Genomic DNA, 16,362 nt, shown 5'->3' with positions numbered 1-16,362 from the left:
ATACTCAGAAACCAACAAATCTGAGATGTTTTGTAAAGAAGAATGGTCCAAAATACCTTCAGCCAGAATCCAGACTCTCATTGGAAGCTATAGGAAGTGTTTTGAGGCTGTTATTTCTGCAAAAAGAGGATCTACTAAATATTGATCTATTTTTCTGTTGAGGTGCCCAAATTTATGCACCTGCCTAATTTTGTTTAAAGAATTATTGCACACCTTCTGTAAGTCCTATAAACTTCATTTCACTTCTCAAATATCACTGTTTGTCTGCTATATATTTAACTGAAATTGCTGATCCAACCAACCAATGATTTATAAAGGAAAATCATGGAAATCATCATTGGTGCCCAAACTTTTACATAAAACTGTAGCTCAGTAAGTTCCTTCAGGATTCTCCTTTCGTTGATTTGGCAGAAATTTTACACTGGATGCATTTCCTGACCCAACTCCACATTACAAAAATTGAATGTTTATGAGTGCAATGGTGAGAATATTTCATTTGGTGAAAGATGGAATGTTCCATCCAGTGAGGCTCATCTTTCACCAAATGAAATATTCTTACTATTGCGTGAATGATAAAACATTCATTGTTTTCCATAATGCGTAAAACAGATCATTGTCATTTGATATTTTATTAATTTCTAAACAAGAGAAAAGGGATTATATATTATTTTAGCTTATGAGAAGCCACTTCTAACAAAACTTTGAGCTTCAAATTTTTTTTCTAAGGTAAAAATGACTGGGAGGAGGTTTGTGCTCTATGAGCGCAGTGCTCTAGTTTTTTTTTTTTTTTTTGCCACAAGATTTTGGTTCTGTCATTTTGTCTTTCAGTGTTTGAAATAATAGAATTTTATTAAATTTATTATTATTAATTTAAAAATATTAAAACATTTTTTGCTTTTATCAATGCAAACATGCGTACAGTGCCTTAACCTGTCAGAAAATGAGCATTCTATTTTTTTATTTTTTTTTTTATGAAGAAAGTCACTTACAAATAGTAAGAATTTAATGAGTCTAATTTTTACGGAGTAATCTTTAAGGAATAGTCTTAAAACAGCTGCAGCATTAAAGTATCACTCAGGTGGAAAAAAAGATGGCGTCTTAACTGAAAAATGCATTTTGCAGATTATTTTATTGTTAAATTTTGTACTTTGTAGTGATGAAGTTCAGGGTTTTTATGGTTACTGTAAAAGCTAAACTGTCAAAGATCCTGTTTGTATGTTTAAAATGTGGTTATTTGTTTTTGACAATGTAACATTTGCACAAAATGTATGAAGTGGTGAATGTTTAAAATGTTTTAATTTGTTTTCAAGTCTTATTGAGCTCATGTTCCAAAGACCTTTTTTTAAACATTCTGTCACCTTTAATCTTTATGGAATTATTTGATATTTTAAATAAATGTCATTGCTGTCAAAAAGATTTACACACATTTTGTTTTTTATGGAACTGGTTTGCATTCACACACACACACACACACACACACGCTCAGAATAAAATAAGAAATTTATAGTCATATTAACATATTGTCCACTCACCTTCATAATTTTTTTCCTAATTTTTAGAAACTTTATTCCTTTTTTACATATCATGCAGAAAAATCGGTACTGTTTGGTTTTCCTGTTTGGACTCGAAGTTTTTTTTGTGTATTGAGACTCATTACGGAAAGATTTTTAACTATAATTTCACACCAACAAGAGTTTGGATGCAAATCCATTTATTTGTGCCTTTCATCACATATTTAAAAATCACTCACTGCACACATTTGACAAAGCTGTTCATACACACAAACACTTTTTACACTCCATTCAAAACAAAAAACAAAAAATAATCTGCAAACGACAAACGTCATATGGGTTGTGTGAATTGTAAACACTTCTGGGCAGTTTGTGAGGAATAACAGGAAAAAAATGTTTTCAGGAGTCACCAAATGATCCGAACGTGTTTCAGGAATAATTAATATTCAGTGAATTTTGTCACAAATCTAACCACTGAATCTATAAAGTCACTTGATTTTGTTTGTTTAACATTGAATTATTTGCATTATTTCAGTCGCAGTTTCACATGAGTGTCCTTTTCTGGGCTTATATTGTGTGTGCATTGATTGCAAACTTCCTCAACACACCACCAACCTGGAAACGACACACAAATGAGCAGAAACATGAAGCGACAAACTGTCATAATACAGCTGAAACCAAATGATTCCAGCTTCTCCCACAAGAGACTTTAATCTTTTTTTTTTTAAATTTTCAAAATTTTTGTAATTATTTATTTTCATAAATTTAGAAAATACAGAATAAATAGTAAATTTAATTCACCAAGTTTCTTAGACTGTAGCAAATTGAATTTTACTTGCAGGTATTTTATAGGCTTGATGATTAATAAAACAAAACAACAACAAAAAAACCCAGATTAATCCATAATGAAATTATTATTCTAAGTGCTAGTGAGTTTGATTTAGAGATTTGCATCTAAAACCAAACCTGTTTAAAGTCAGTTTAAGTAGCAGTAGCATATATGACTGTTTTACAGCAAAAACAATGATTCAGTCAGCCTCATGCAAATACATGGAGTCAAATTTCTCACTTTAGGGTTCTTAAAATCTCCACAAGATGATTTTTTTTTTAACTCTGCCAGAAAAAGCATCAGTTTTATTGAATGTAACACTAAACGTGATTTGTGTGGGAATGCTGAAAAGCAGCTTGTGGTAATTCATCCAAACCCTCTGACTCCTTTAACATTACAATTGTTGAAACTCTATAAATAGCAGCGACACAATTACACCAAGAGAACTCGTGTTTATTTCAGTGAGTTACGTGTGTGTATTTTATTTTTTTTTATAGAACATTGTCAGTGCAAAAGGAGTGCTGAGCAGCTTATTCTGCTGTCATGCATTAAACGTGCAATAAATCAAATAACAGGTGGAGTCAAGATGATTTCGTGTCCTCAGATGATTCAAAACACAGTCGACCGTTAGCGAGGAAAGTTAGCGTGCTCATTCGTAACATGTCACTGAAATGTCACATCAGTTAACACCACACTGACAATGACTCTGTCGGATGCATTATATTCTTCCTTCATACACTCAAGACGTCGTTAGGAATCAGATGTGTGGCTGCGGTAAAGAAAAATGCTATCAAAGTCTCGTCTGCCTCAGAGCGACTCGTTCACCATCAAATACAAAACAGCATCTCCAGGTATTAGCTTGACTTTGTGATGAAATGATCAACAAATCAAAACGCACCAAATAAGAACAAGCTCAAGTCAAATACACCTGAAATTTAGAAAATAAATAGAAGAAAGTGGAAACTGTCATGATCTAACATGACCACTGGGCGGTGACAAACTCTACAGAGATTAGTAGCACTACCCTTTGTTACGTCATACAGGGGGTTCATGGCAAACATGCTCCATATTTCAGTATTTCATTTCTTTCTTTTGACAAAAGTGAGTGGTAAAGTGTTGGAACTGAAGTTTCTAAAAACATTAGTGCTTCATTTGCCTCACTCATCTTCAACTGGTTTTCCGGATTCGGGTCACGGGGGCAACAGCTCTAGCAGGGAACCCTACACTTCCCTCTCCCGTGCCACACTGACCGCCTCTGACTGGGGGATCCTGAGGCATTCCCAGGCCAGTGTGGAGATATAATCTCTCCACCTAGTCCTGGGTCTTCCCCAGGGTCTCCTCCCAGGTGGAGGTGCTTCATTTCGATCTATTGCGAATGACTTTGTTTTATTGCGCTGGCACCTTCTTATTCACTGGATTATGTTGTTGTTTGTTTGTTTTTCAGTTAATATCCAGCGACTGGTAGGATCTATTTCAGGTACCAACATTTTAATTTCTAAAGACACCTACTTCACATAAATCACCCACTTTAAATTGACAAATGCTCAACTTTGCCACCAACACGCCCACGAGCAGAGACTAAATTAGCTATTGTGGCCATTTGTACAACAAGGCTATGCTGTGACATGATTAAATAATAAGAATAATACCTTCAGGAGTTGATGGTGTGTTGCATTCATAGGAAACTGGGAACTTTGACATTTTGATTTACAACTGGAAAATTGTCAAAAGGAAACACCACTAGAGGTCAGGATTCCAAGCTGTTAACTTGGAAAAATGTCTCTGCAGTCCGCCTTTCGTGTTTGACATCATTCTCCAAAACGTTACCAGCACGGCGCGATCAAACCTTTTGGTCTAACAGAACGTTATCATACCTCTTGTGCTTTTTCTGCTTTTATAGTTCTACATTTAAGTGAAAAACGTCTCTTGACAAGCACTTTTTCGTACAAAAGTAACACACCAACGCCCCACTCCCCAAAAGTGCACCTGATGCAAAAAGACTGAAAACGATGTAGTTTCGCATTCCAACTTCTGCAGTACATTGAACACAGTATGACAACGGGATATTCTAGATTGTTCCATGCAAAACGCTACATATATTAAAAATTTTAAACTTTTCAATTTGTTGCAGCTATAAGGGAAATGCTGATGACCCCCCCCCCCCCCCCCCCCCCGCAAAAAAAGGAAGCTGAAACAGAGACTTAATTTGGTGCAGGAATGACTTCGTTCACCCCACAGACAGAAATGACAACACGTCGATTTTATGACTGAGCATATAAAACATGAAACAGCTCCCGTGTTTCTATTTGACGCTGTGCAGCAACAGTAAATAAACCTGCCAATCAAACTGCCAAGCCGACCTGCAGGACTGACCTTCAAGTTGCTGCTTCGTGCCTCCTCCTCCTCAAGTCTCCTCAGCCACTCTCTCCTCGCACACATTCTGAGATTGTCCTGTGTCCTGGGCGAAGCAGTAAAACACGGCGTGCTGACCTGTGCGCTGCTCCAACACTCCTCCCCGCTGAAGACAAACAGCGTACAGCTGGGCCTCGGTTTGACCGGCACACAGGCCGCGCTCCACCAGCCAGTCTACCAGGTCACTTCCCCGAAATGCCAGATGAGAGTGAAGATGAGGAGGACGTTGGAGACGAGGAGGCTGGTTTCCTGGCTGCTCCGATGGAATAAACACTCTGTGTTGGTTCTCAGTCTGTGTGTCGGTTTGGGAATTAAAAACTGTTTGGGTGCAGGATTCAGCTGGATTGTAAAACTGACTCTGGTGCAGATTCCATGACTCGTGCGGGAGACAGCGGGTTTGGACGCTGTGATTTCTTTGTCGCGGGTCCACGGGGAGGTTGTGATGTGAAGGTTGGCGCCGAGGCCGATGGGAATGTCTCACAGCCTCGTTATCAGGTCCAAACCTGTTATTATCAGAGGAAGGATTCACCCGTCGAAGCACTCACACTCTCCCCTGAGCCACTAGGTGGTGCCAGAGAGGAGAAGAAAAGAAAATAGGAATAAAGTGGATTAATAAAGAGGAGAAAATGGAAGAGTGGAAAGAATTTTACGTTAGTAGCTGAAGCTGAAAATGAAATAAATAAATAAATGAAGGGTTTAATGATTTCTTGTGATATAAAAGATAAAGCACATCTAAAAAATTATTTAGAACTTGCAGATTGACACCCATCCTTATTGGATGGACAAATAAAATTAGCCTGGATGTCAGTGGTAAAGCTTCTCTATAAACAACATATGTGGTCTTGTTGTCCTTCACAAATAAACAGGGTTTCTGAATATACAGTAAGTGAAGGTCGACATCTGAGGGCGTTTACATAAACATAACTTAAGTACGCAAGTTAAATATCGATACCCTCTCACTGTAATCGTCACAATAATACAACAGTTCATCAGTGGAGTAAATATTTTAGTCTGGTGTTAAATTCACTCCTGGCAGAAACCTTTTTCTTGTCAAAAATGGCTAGAAAATTCATAAAATGTTTGTCAAATTAACTGAACATCAGTAAGATGGACAAATATGATGTGAAAGTGATGAAAAGTTAATAATGGCCTGTTTTCTGCAGATGTAAGATTACTGAGAACCAGCATACTCAGTATGTGTGTCTCCAAGAGACAGGCCGACACGGCATCATGAACCTTTGGCCTCATGTTGTCTTCAAAGTGTTGTTAGATCTTCAAGTCTGTAAATTTATGTTGGATATTGACCAGTGGTGGGCACAGTTCCACTAATCTGCTAACCACTAATTATCAAAGCTAATGTTTTCATTATCAGATTAGCTTTTCAGATAACTCTGAAAACCATCAGCGGACTAATTATCTTCCGATAAATTTTGGTCCGCTAACATATTTTTGCAGGCGTGGTGAACAAAGCTTAATAATTAGAAACATTTATGAAGTCTGAAATCAAAGATTTGAGTACGTAAGCCCCTTTCACACCGGGGCTGTTCCCAGTTGCTCCCTGTGGCGTCATGACGACGCAGGAATTTCTGCGTCAGGTGCGTGCAGCAGGGAGCAGAGAGGAGGTGAGAACACAGTCTGCAGGTTCTCTGCACAGAGAAGTCAGAGTGCTCAGTTTGGCTGCAGACAGACTGTGCACTCTGACTTCTCTTCTACTTGTGCTGAACTGCAGGGCTGCGCTCTGAGTTTTGTTATAGTTTATCTTTCCTCCCTTGACCGTGAGATGCGCGCGCGCACAGACCATCCCAAGCAAATGTGGAGATGTCTGGAGTTCTACTTGATGGTGACATGTCCTGGACTTATGTCCTTTTTTAACTGTGATGAGACAGTCTGAGCAGAGAAAGGAACTAACTGCCTGCAACCGATTTTTTTTTTCTTTTCTTTCCTCCTTTGACCGCGAGATGCGTACGCACGCGCGCGAACGGACCGTCAAGCAAATGTGGAGATGTCTGGAATTCTACTTGATGCTGACATGTCCTGTCTCAGGACTTATGTCCATTTTTGTCCTTTTTTTTTTTTTAACTGTGATGTGAGAGTTTGAGCAGAGAACAAGGAACTAATGCCTGCAGCCAGACTTTATTTTTCTTTTAATTGTTCACATGTGTGCGCGTGAACGAACGTCCATGAGTGAACTAGAGATGTCCGGACTTTTTACTGGATGTTTCTGGCAATCAGTCTGCATTTTTTTTCTTCAGCATGTAGTTTTTACTGCATTAAGTACACGGTATAAAAACAATCCTGCGTGATTTATACTGCAGGAACAGTGGAACACAGCAGGAATCATAAATTGGCTTCGAGACACACTGGGTAACGCCTCTTTGCCCCGACTTGCGCTGGAACCACTTTCTTTCTGTGTCGAGCACAGGACGCCTAAAACATTAAACAGGTTTAATTTTTCGGCGCCCGACTTGCTTCCTCCTTTGCGCCCTCGCGCTGTTGTGGCGCCAAGCTGCATCGTCTCGGCACTGAGTTGCTTCCACGTGGTGTCGTCATAATGACGCACCTGGGAGCAACCGGGAGCAGCCCCGGTGTGAAAGGGGCTTTACCTGTTAAATGTTTTGTAGCAGATGTACAGTTCTATCCTCTGCAAACAGAGAAGAGCTTGTTCCAAGAAAAACTACTCTATCCTTTGCAAACAAAGGCGAAGCAGTCACAAAAAACAAAAAAGATCGTTTCTTTTGATCCCATACGGCTGCGCTGGCAATATCACCCAAGTCATCCAGAGGCATAAAGTTTTAACTTGTGGTTAAAATTTTAACCAAACTAATTTCGGACAACTTATTTCAATTAACGTCATTTCTGAAGTTTTATCAATCAATCAATCAATCAATTTTTTTATATAGCGCCAAATCACAACAAACAGTTGCCCCAAGGCGCTTTATATTGTAAGGCAAGGCCATACAATAATTATGTAAAACCCCAACGGTCAAAACGACCCCCTGTGAGCAAGCACTTGGCTACAGTGGGAAGGAAAAACTCCCTTTTAACAGGAAGAAACCTCCAGCAGAACCAGGCTCAGGGAGGGGCAGTCTTCTGCTGGGACTGGTTGGGGCTGAGGGAGAGAACCAAGAAAAAGACATGCTGTGGAGGGGAGCAGAGATCGATCACTAATGATTAAATGCAGAGTGGTGCATACAGAGCAAAAAGAGAAAGAAACAGTGCATCATGGGAACCCCCCAGCAGTCTACGTCTATAGCAGCATAACTAAGGGATGGTTCAGGGTCACCTGATCCAGCCCTAACTATAAGCTTTAGCAAAAAGGAAAGTTTTAAGCCTAATCTTAAAAGTAGAGAGGGTGTCTGTCTCCCTGATCTGAATTGGGAGCTGGTTCCACAGGAGAGGAGCCTGAAAGCTGAAGGCTCTGCCTCCCATTCTACTCTTACAAACCCTAGGAACTACAAGTAAGCCTGCAGTCTGAGAGCGAAGCGCTCTATTGGGGTGATATGGTACTACGAGGTCCCTAAGATAAGATGGGACCTGATTATTCAAAACCTTATAAGTAAGAAGAAGAATTTTAAATTCTATTCTAGAATTAACAGGAAGCCAATGAAGAGAGGCCAATATGGGTGAGATATGCTCTCTCCTTCTAGTCCCCGTCAGTACTCTAGCTGCAGCATTTTGAATTAACTGAAGGCTTTTTAGGGAACTTTTAGGACAACCTGATAATAATGAATTACAATAGTCCAGCCTAGAGGAAATAAATGCATGAATTAGTTTTTCAGCATCACTCTGAGACAAGACCTTTCTGATTTTAGAGATATTGCGTAAATGCAAAAAAGCAGTCCTACATATTTGTTTAATATGCGCTTTGAATGACATATCCTGATCAAAAATGACTCCAAGATTTCTCACAGTATTACTAGAGGTCAGGGTAATGCCATCCAGAGTAAGGATCTGGTTAGACACCATGTTTCAATGATTTGTGGGGCCAAGTACAATAACTTCAGTTTTATCTGAGCTTAAAAGCAGGAAATTAGAGGTCATCCATGTCTTTATGTCTGTAAGACAATCCTGCAGTTTAGCTAATTGGTGTGTGTCCTCTGGCTTCATGGATAGATAAAGCTGGGTATCATCTGCGTAACAATGAAAATTTAAGCAATACCGTCTAATAATACTGCCTAAGGGAAGCATGTATAAAGTAAATAAAATTGGTCCTAGCACAGAACCTTGTGGAACTCCATAATTAACTTTAGTCTGTGAAGAAGATTCCCCATTTACATGAACAAATTGTAATCTATTAGACAAATATGATTCAAACCACCGCAGCGCAGTGCCTTTAATACCTATGGCATGCTCTAATCTCTGTAATAAAATTTTATGGTCAACAGTATCAAAAGCAGCACTGAGGTCTAACAGAACAAGCACAGAGATGAGTCCACTGTCCGAGGCCATAAGAAGATCATTTGTAACCTTCACTAATGCTGTTTCTGTACTATGATGAATTCTAAAACCTGACTGAAACTCTTCAAATAGACCATTCCTCTGCAGATGATCAGTTAGCTGTTTTACAACTACCCTTTCAAGAATTTTTGAGAGAAAAGGAAGGTTGGAGATTGGCCTATAATTAGCTAAGATAGCTGGGTCAAGTGATGGCTTTTTAAGTAATGGTTTAATTACTGCCACCTTAAAAGCCTGTGGTACATAGCCAACTAACAAAGATAGATTGATCATATTTAAGATCGAAGCATTAAATAATGGTAGGGCTTCCTTGAGCAGCCTGGTAGGAATGGGGTCTAATAAACATGTTGATGGTTTGGATGAAGTAACTAATGAGAATAACTCAGACAGAACAATCGGAGAGAAAGAGTCTAACCAAATACCGGCATCACTGAAAGCAGCCAAAGATAACGATACGTCTTTGGGATGGTTATGAGTAATTTTTTCTCTAATAGTTAAAATTTTGTTAGCAAAGAAAGTCATGAAGTCATTACTAGTTAAAGTTAATGGAATACTCAGCTCAATAGAGCTCTGACTCTTTGTCAGCCTGGCTACAGTGCTGAAAAGAAATCTGGGGTTGTTCTTATTTTCTTCAATTAGTGATGAGTAGAAAGATGTCCTAGCTTTACGGAGGGCTTTTTTATAGAGCAACAGACTCTTTTTCCAGGCTAAGTGAAGATCTTCTAAATTAGTGAGACGCCATTTCCTCTCCAACTTACGGGTTATCTGCTTTAAGCTACGAGTTTGTGAGTTATACCACGGAGTCAGACACTTCTGATTTAAAGCTCTCTTTTTCAGAGGATCTACAGCATCCAAAGTTGTCTTCAATGAGGATGTAAAACTATTGACGAGATACTCTATCTCCCTTACAGAGTTTAGGTAGCTACTCTGCACTGTGTTGGTATATGGCATTAGAGAACATAAAGAAGGAATCATATCCTTAAACCTAGTTACAGCGCTTTCTGAAAGACTTCTAGTGTAATGAAACTTATTCCCCACTGCTGGGTAGTCCATCAGAGTAAATGTAAATGTTATTAAGAAATGATCAGACAGAAGGGAGTTTTCAGGGAATACTGTTAAGTCTTCTATTTCCATACCATAAGTCAGAACAAGATCTAAGATATGATTAAAGTGGTGGGTGGACTCATTTACTTTTTGAGCAAAGCCAATAGAGTCTAATAATAGATTAAATGCAGTGTTGAGGCTGTCATTCTCAGCATCTGTGTGGATGTTAAAATCGCCCACTATAATTATCTTATCTGAGCTAAGCACTAAGTCAGACAAAAGGTCTGAAAATTCACAGAGAAACTCACAGTAACGACCAGGTGGACGATAGATAATAACAAATAAAACTGGTTTTTGGGACTTCCAATTTGGATGGACAAGACTAAGAGACAAGCTTTCAAATGAATTAAAGCTCTGTCTGGGTTTTGGATTAATTAATAAGCTGGAATGGAAGATTGCTGCTAATCCTCCACCCCGGCCCGTGCTACGAGCATTCTGACAGTTAGTGTGACTCGGGGGTGTTGACTCATTTAAACTAACATATTCATCCTGCTGTAACCAGGTTTCTGTTAGGCAGAATAAATCAATATGTTGATCAATTATTATATCATTTACCAACAGGGACTTAGAAGAGAGAGACCTAATGTTTAATAGACCACATTTAACTGTTTTAGTCTGTGGTGCAGTTGAAGGTGCTATATTATTTTTTCTTTTTGAATTTTTATGCTTAAATAGATTTTTGCTGGTTATTGGTAGTCTGGGAGCAGGCACCGTCTCTACGGGGATGGGGTAATGAGGGGATGGCAGGGGGAGAGAAGCTGCAGAGAGGTGTGTAAGACTACAACTCTGCTTCCTGGTCCCAACCCTGGATAGTCACGGTTTGGAGGATTTAAGAAAATTGGCCAGATTTCTAGAAATGAGAGCTGCTCCATCCAAAGTGGGATGGATGCCGTCTCTCCTAACAAGACCAGGTTTTCCCCAGAAGCTTTGCCAATTATCTATGAAGCCCACCTCATTTTTTGGACACCACTCAGACAGCCAGCAATTCAAGGAGAACATGCGGCTAAACATGTCGCTCCCGGTCCGATTGGGGAGGGGCCCAGAGAAAACTACAGAGTCCGACATTGTTTTTGCAAAGTTACACACCGATTTAATGTTAATTTTAGTGACCTCCGATTGGCGTAACCGGGTGTCATTACTGCCGACGTGAATTACAATCTTACCAAATTTACGCTTAGCCTTAGCCAGCAGTTTCAAATTTCCTTCAATGTCGCCTGCTCTGGCCCCCGGAAGACAATTGACTATGGTTGCTGGTGTCGCTAACTTCACATTTCTCAAAACAGAGTCGCCAATAACCAGAGTTTGATCCTCGGCGGGTGTGTCGTCGAGTGGGAAAAAACGGTTAGAGATGTGAACGGGTTGGCGGTGTACACGGGGCTTCTGTTTAGGGCTACGCTTCCTCCTCACAGTCACCCAGTCGGCCTGCTTTCCCGGCTGCTCGGGATCTGCCAGGGGGTAACTAACGGCGGCTAAGCTACCTTGGTCCGCACCGACTACAGGGGCCTTGCTAGCTGTAGAATTTTCCACGGTGCGGAGCCGAGTCTCCAATTCGCCCAGCCTGGCCTCCAAAGCTACAAATAAGCTACACTTATTACAAGTACCATTACTGCTAAAGGAGGCCGAGGAATAACTAAACATTTCACACCCAGAGCAGAAAAGTGCGGGAGAGACAGGAGAAGCCGCCATGCTAAATCGGCTAAGAGCTAGTAGCTACGCTAAGCTAGCGGATTCCTAAAAACACGCAAAGTGAATAATGTGTAAATAATTTAGAGGTGATTCAGCAGAAGGAGTGCTTTAGTTAAGGCACGTAAAGATTACACTGGGAAACAAATCGTAATCTAGATAACTAGATCAATCTAACTGCGCAGATTAAACAGCTAACAGATACAGAAAAACACCGCTGTGCTCCGGAACAGGAAGTGATACAATACCGCAGTGAGAGCCAACCATCAGTAGAGGCAAGCAAGAGCTTAAGCAAGCAAGCAAGTTTTATGAAGTGAAAATATCAGATATAAGTTTTACTTTTAAAGTAATACACTAATTTTGAAGGTTTTAGTGTGGACATGCTGTGTCCAGGTGCATTATGGGTACCTCAGTACTTTCACGACAGGAGAAATGCATTTGAGACACTCTGATCAAGCTCCACACAGCCAACAGCATTAAACTCTTTGTATAATGTGCCTAAACTCTTGTGAACATATTCTCTGGGTTTATAGATGTTGTTATTGTGTTTGTTTTATGTAAAATGCCAGAAGAAGCCCAGGTTGCTTCTCCATTATTTTCAATTGGAATCATTGTGAGCTGCAATAGCTTCCTTTTTTCTCTTTAGTGTCCTGCTTATGTCAAACATTGTCTGCCCTCTTTGTTCCAGAGTAATATATATGAGATATCTGAAATTCAGTTTGAGATTCCATGCAGCTTAAACGTAGCAGAAACGGATTATCTGGAATATTTGTTTTGGCAAGTTTTCATGGTTTCTACTGCCATCTACTGCCCAGTATTGTTCATGGTAGTATAAGCATCTGAACGCCAGTAGATGGCAGTGTTCTATTTATTTTGACCGCGGTTATATCAAACAGTTGTCTCGTAATCACAACTTGACTTTGTGGCAATGGCGTTTTTCTTTTTTTTTTTCAAATAAAAAAAGGCATATTTTACAAAAGTACATTTATATGTAAATGCCAAACACACACATCTCACATTAACGTGTTGGTTTTTATATGGCATGAATGAGTCAACTAATCAGTGTTAGTGGAGGCTCATTTACCCATAATGCCTTTGACATCTGTCTGTGTTTGTTACAAAACTTCAGAATTAGTGCATTATTTAAAATTTAAAGATATGTGTTATATTTCAACTTTGTACAAATGACAGAATTGACATTAATGGAGTTATTCTAACTGGAATAATTTTATGATTTAAAATCAAAACCATAACTCAAAACTGCTTCATTTTCCAAGACCTCTGCCTCACTGCGGCACGGTGTGGGGGTGTGTGTGTATAGTTGAGCTTAGCTCCTCTCAACTTCTTCAAAATATGTAGTAAACAGGAGCTTCCAGCAGTGGGCAGGGCGCACAAAGACTAGTAAACAGGAGCTTCCAGCAGTGGGCAGGGCGCACAAAGACAGAAGTGCTGACTCGTTTGAGTCTGTAGTTGCCTTTGATGCTACCAGAAGCGATCGTGGTGTTAAAACTCAAAATCAGCTTGTTAGTAGTTGCAAGTGTACCGGAAGCAATACTGAAAGTTATTGGTTAGCTGTAGCTTCCGATAAATTTTTGGGTGCTTTATCGGTTTAGCTTTATAAAAGATAACTTTTCAGGTAGCCGATTAGCTGTTATCGAAGCTAACTTTTTGGTTAGCTGTGCCCACCACTGATATTGACACACACGTCGATTAGCTCCATACTTATCGTAGCTGTGGGAGAAGAACGTGTCCTGTCCCCAAGCTGTCTGAATTGTAAATTCTAAGTGTAATCTGCCCTTTGACAAATGTACTGCAAACCACCGAGCTAAAAGGAATGAATGTGTTTGTTTGATGGACTGATAGGAATTTTGTTGCGTAGAAAGAGAGAGAAAAAAGGAGGACAGAAGGTGCTACATAACCAGAGCAAGACACTTCAGAAAGATAAACATGCAAAGAAGACAGAAAAAGTGACACTCCAAAATACATAAAAATTATAATAAAACCACATCATTTAACTGCTACAGGTACGACACATTTTCGGGCAGCAGCTTTGCAAGACTGAGCAGCTACAAAAGTAAAAATAGCACCATGCAGAAACCAGTGTAAAAATGTTTAAAACACAGAAAATAAAGCCCAAAGACACCAGAGCCAAGCTGATACCAACACTGATAATCACCGCATGGCACTACTGGTATTGGTAGTAGTACTACAGTTCTACCCCCAACCCTAAATATAGTAATTTTGAAGGTGTAAGTGTGCAGATAGAAATAAAGTCACATGGCACTGGTACCTGCGTGTGTGCACTAAATCATGTACACACTGGTCTTTGTGGTAGCGGACAAACTGGGTGCAGGTGAGTCGGACTTCCTCTGGAACTACTGATGGATTCAGCTCTTCAGGTTCTCTGCTCTGCCACAGGCTTTGGAACCTGTCAGAGACACCGTTTATTCTAGTCAGGTGACATCAGGGTGGATGAGTCCGATCATCTTTAAAGGGTCAGCTCACCTCTTCTTGAAGGGCAGGATAATGAGGTGTCTGTCTAGACCAAAGATCCCAAAAGAAAGAAAACCCTAAAGGAAAGAAGCACGTTACGTTTCACTCTGTAAACAGACACAGTTTAAAAAGCTCTTTAGGGCTTGTGTGCCAAGTGGTACCTGTCCGTAGTTTGCCACCGCACAGAAGAACTGCAGCTCAAGGTAAAGTCTTCCTGGATCAGCGTTGAAGAGCCACCACAGACAGCTGGACAGGTTCTACACACAGAGATGTCCACAACATTCAGTCACCAACTACACAACTCAGCATCCTGCAGGTGAGGCTTTTTATCTCAGAATAGCAAAGTACGACTAATTCTGAATAAATAAAGTCATCTAAAATGCATTTGTCACTTCACAGACATAAACTAGATTGACCCTACGGTCACATTAGCTACAAGTGACAGAGGAAAAGTGACAACCTGCCATTCATTTTCAACCAGAGTGGACATTTTGCAGAGATAAGAGATGACAGTCACTACGCTGCCAGCTAGGTGGGGTCAAAATAAACAAAGAATCTATTATGTGCACGACACGGTGACTCCAAATCCAAGTAAGATGCAGTGTGATGTCTGCTGGCTGCAATAAACCAAGATGGCAGAAAACTCTCCAAAACAGCTGTATTTCTGCATAAATGTGCTTGTCAATTGTCCAAGGTCCTGATTTTTGGGTGTGGTCGGGGCTTGGACAATGGATCCTGTGGTCTCAAGTAGAGCCCGACCGATATATCGGCCGATATAAGCCCTTTTCAAAGTACTCACTATCAGCCGAAATTTTGCCAATAGAACGGCGATAATTTCTCATAAACAGAACAGTTACTGAAATAATGTTTGTGTCTGCAATGTAAAATGTCCTTGCACCGTTTGTCCAGTAGATGGAGCTCTGAATCCATTCAACTGAGAGCTGCTTACACACCTGCTTAATTGTGTTCATCACTGGCCCCCGTAGTTTGCCATCACACTGCACTGATCAGCCGACAAAAGCATACTAGTAAGTTTATAAGGATGTTGTTTGTAATAACTTTGCGATTACATTCACCCCACATTTCTCCCGTTTCAGTTCAACTCAGTTTGATTAACTCAGTTTATGTAGTAAGATCAGATGTATTTCAGAACTCTTTTTAAGGATATGTATTTGCTAATTTCATAAAGGTTTAATTCTTGATTGCATTTTTTGAACTTGAAAATTCTTCTCTGTTATAAAGTTAATCAATATGAGGACAAAGCTTCAGCTTTTAGCTCATACCTTTTTTGTTAAGGTCCAAAAAAGAACATTTTATTAATTAAAAAAATAAATAATATCGGCTGATTTATCGGCTATCGACAAATCAGCCGATTTATCGATTAACAGCATTTTTTCATTCAAATATCGTTATCAGCATTGGCCTAAAAAAAAAAAAAAAAAATCAATATCGGTCAGGCTCTAGTCTCAAGCCCACCACTTAACCACATTTAACAATAATACTACACATTCTGTGCAATAATACTGTTACAATGTGTAGAACTTCACTTGAACACTTGTGCAATAATACGATTCTTTCTGCTTGTATATAGTGAATCTACTGTTATTTCGCACAGAACTAGACTTCTGTATTTTGGTAATTATTTTTCTTTTACCCTATTTTTGCATATTTGCTCTGTTGTTCTGTGACTGTCCCTGTGCTGCTGTACATTGTAATACTTCCATCGTGGGACTATTAAAGGATTATCTTATCTTCTTGACTTTTGCCGAGAGGTGTGCCCGCTGAGGAGGACTGAGCTCTGAAGGCAGCCAGGAGAGAACTTCTTAGGAAATCAGCAGAGGTGCAGTTTGGCCAGTTATTGCATCAAACTTGACC

General features: G+C 39.7%; 1 protein-coding gene across 1 annotated transcript in view; it reads right to left on the bottom strand.

Moving 5' to 3' along the window:
* Positions 1-4,630: 4,630 nt before the first annotated feature.
* The window catches only part of gpr155b (G protein-coupled receptor 155b), a 29,731-nt gene continuing 17,999 nt past the window's right edge, over positions 4,631-16,362 (bottom strand). Inside the window, exons 17-20 of the mRNA XM_034184810.1 lie at positions 14,649-14,744; positions 14,500-14,564; positions 14,285-14,422; positions 4,631-5,313 (exon numbers count right to left, since the gene is read on the bottom strand). Of these exons, the coding sequence (XP_034040701.1) occupies positions 5,265-5,313; positions 14,285-14,422; positions 14,500-14,564; positions 14,649-14,744 (348 nt within the window). The 3' untranslated portion in view covers positions 4,631-5,264. The remainder of the gene's footprint in view (positions 5,314-14,284; positions 14,423-14,499; positions 14,565-14,648; positions 14,745-16,362) is intronic.

This window comes from Thalassophryne amazonica, chromosome 13 (genome assembly GCF_902500255.1).
Source record: "Thalassophryne amazonica chromosome 13, fThaAma1.1, whole genome shotgun sequence".
In the NCBI taxonomy this organism is placed as follows: domain Eukaryota; kingdom Metazoa; phylum Chordata; class Actinopteri; order Batrachoidiformes; family Batrachoididae; genus Thalassophryne; species Thalassophryne amazonica.
Note: the sequence above shows the minus strand (reverse complement) of the source record. Positions and strands in the feature narration are given on the sequence as shown.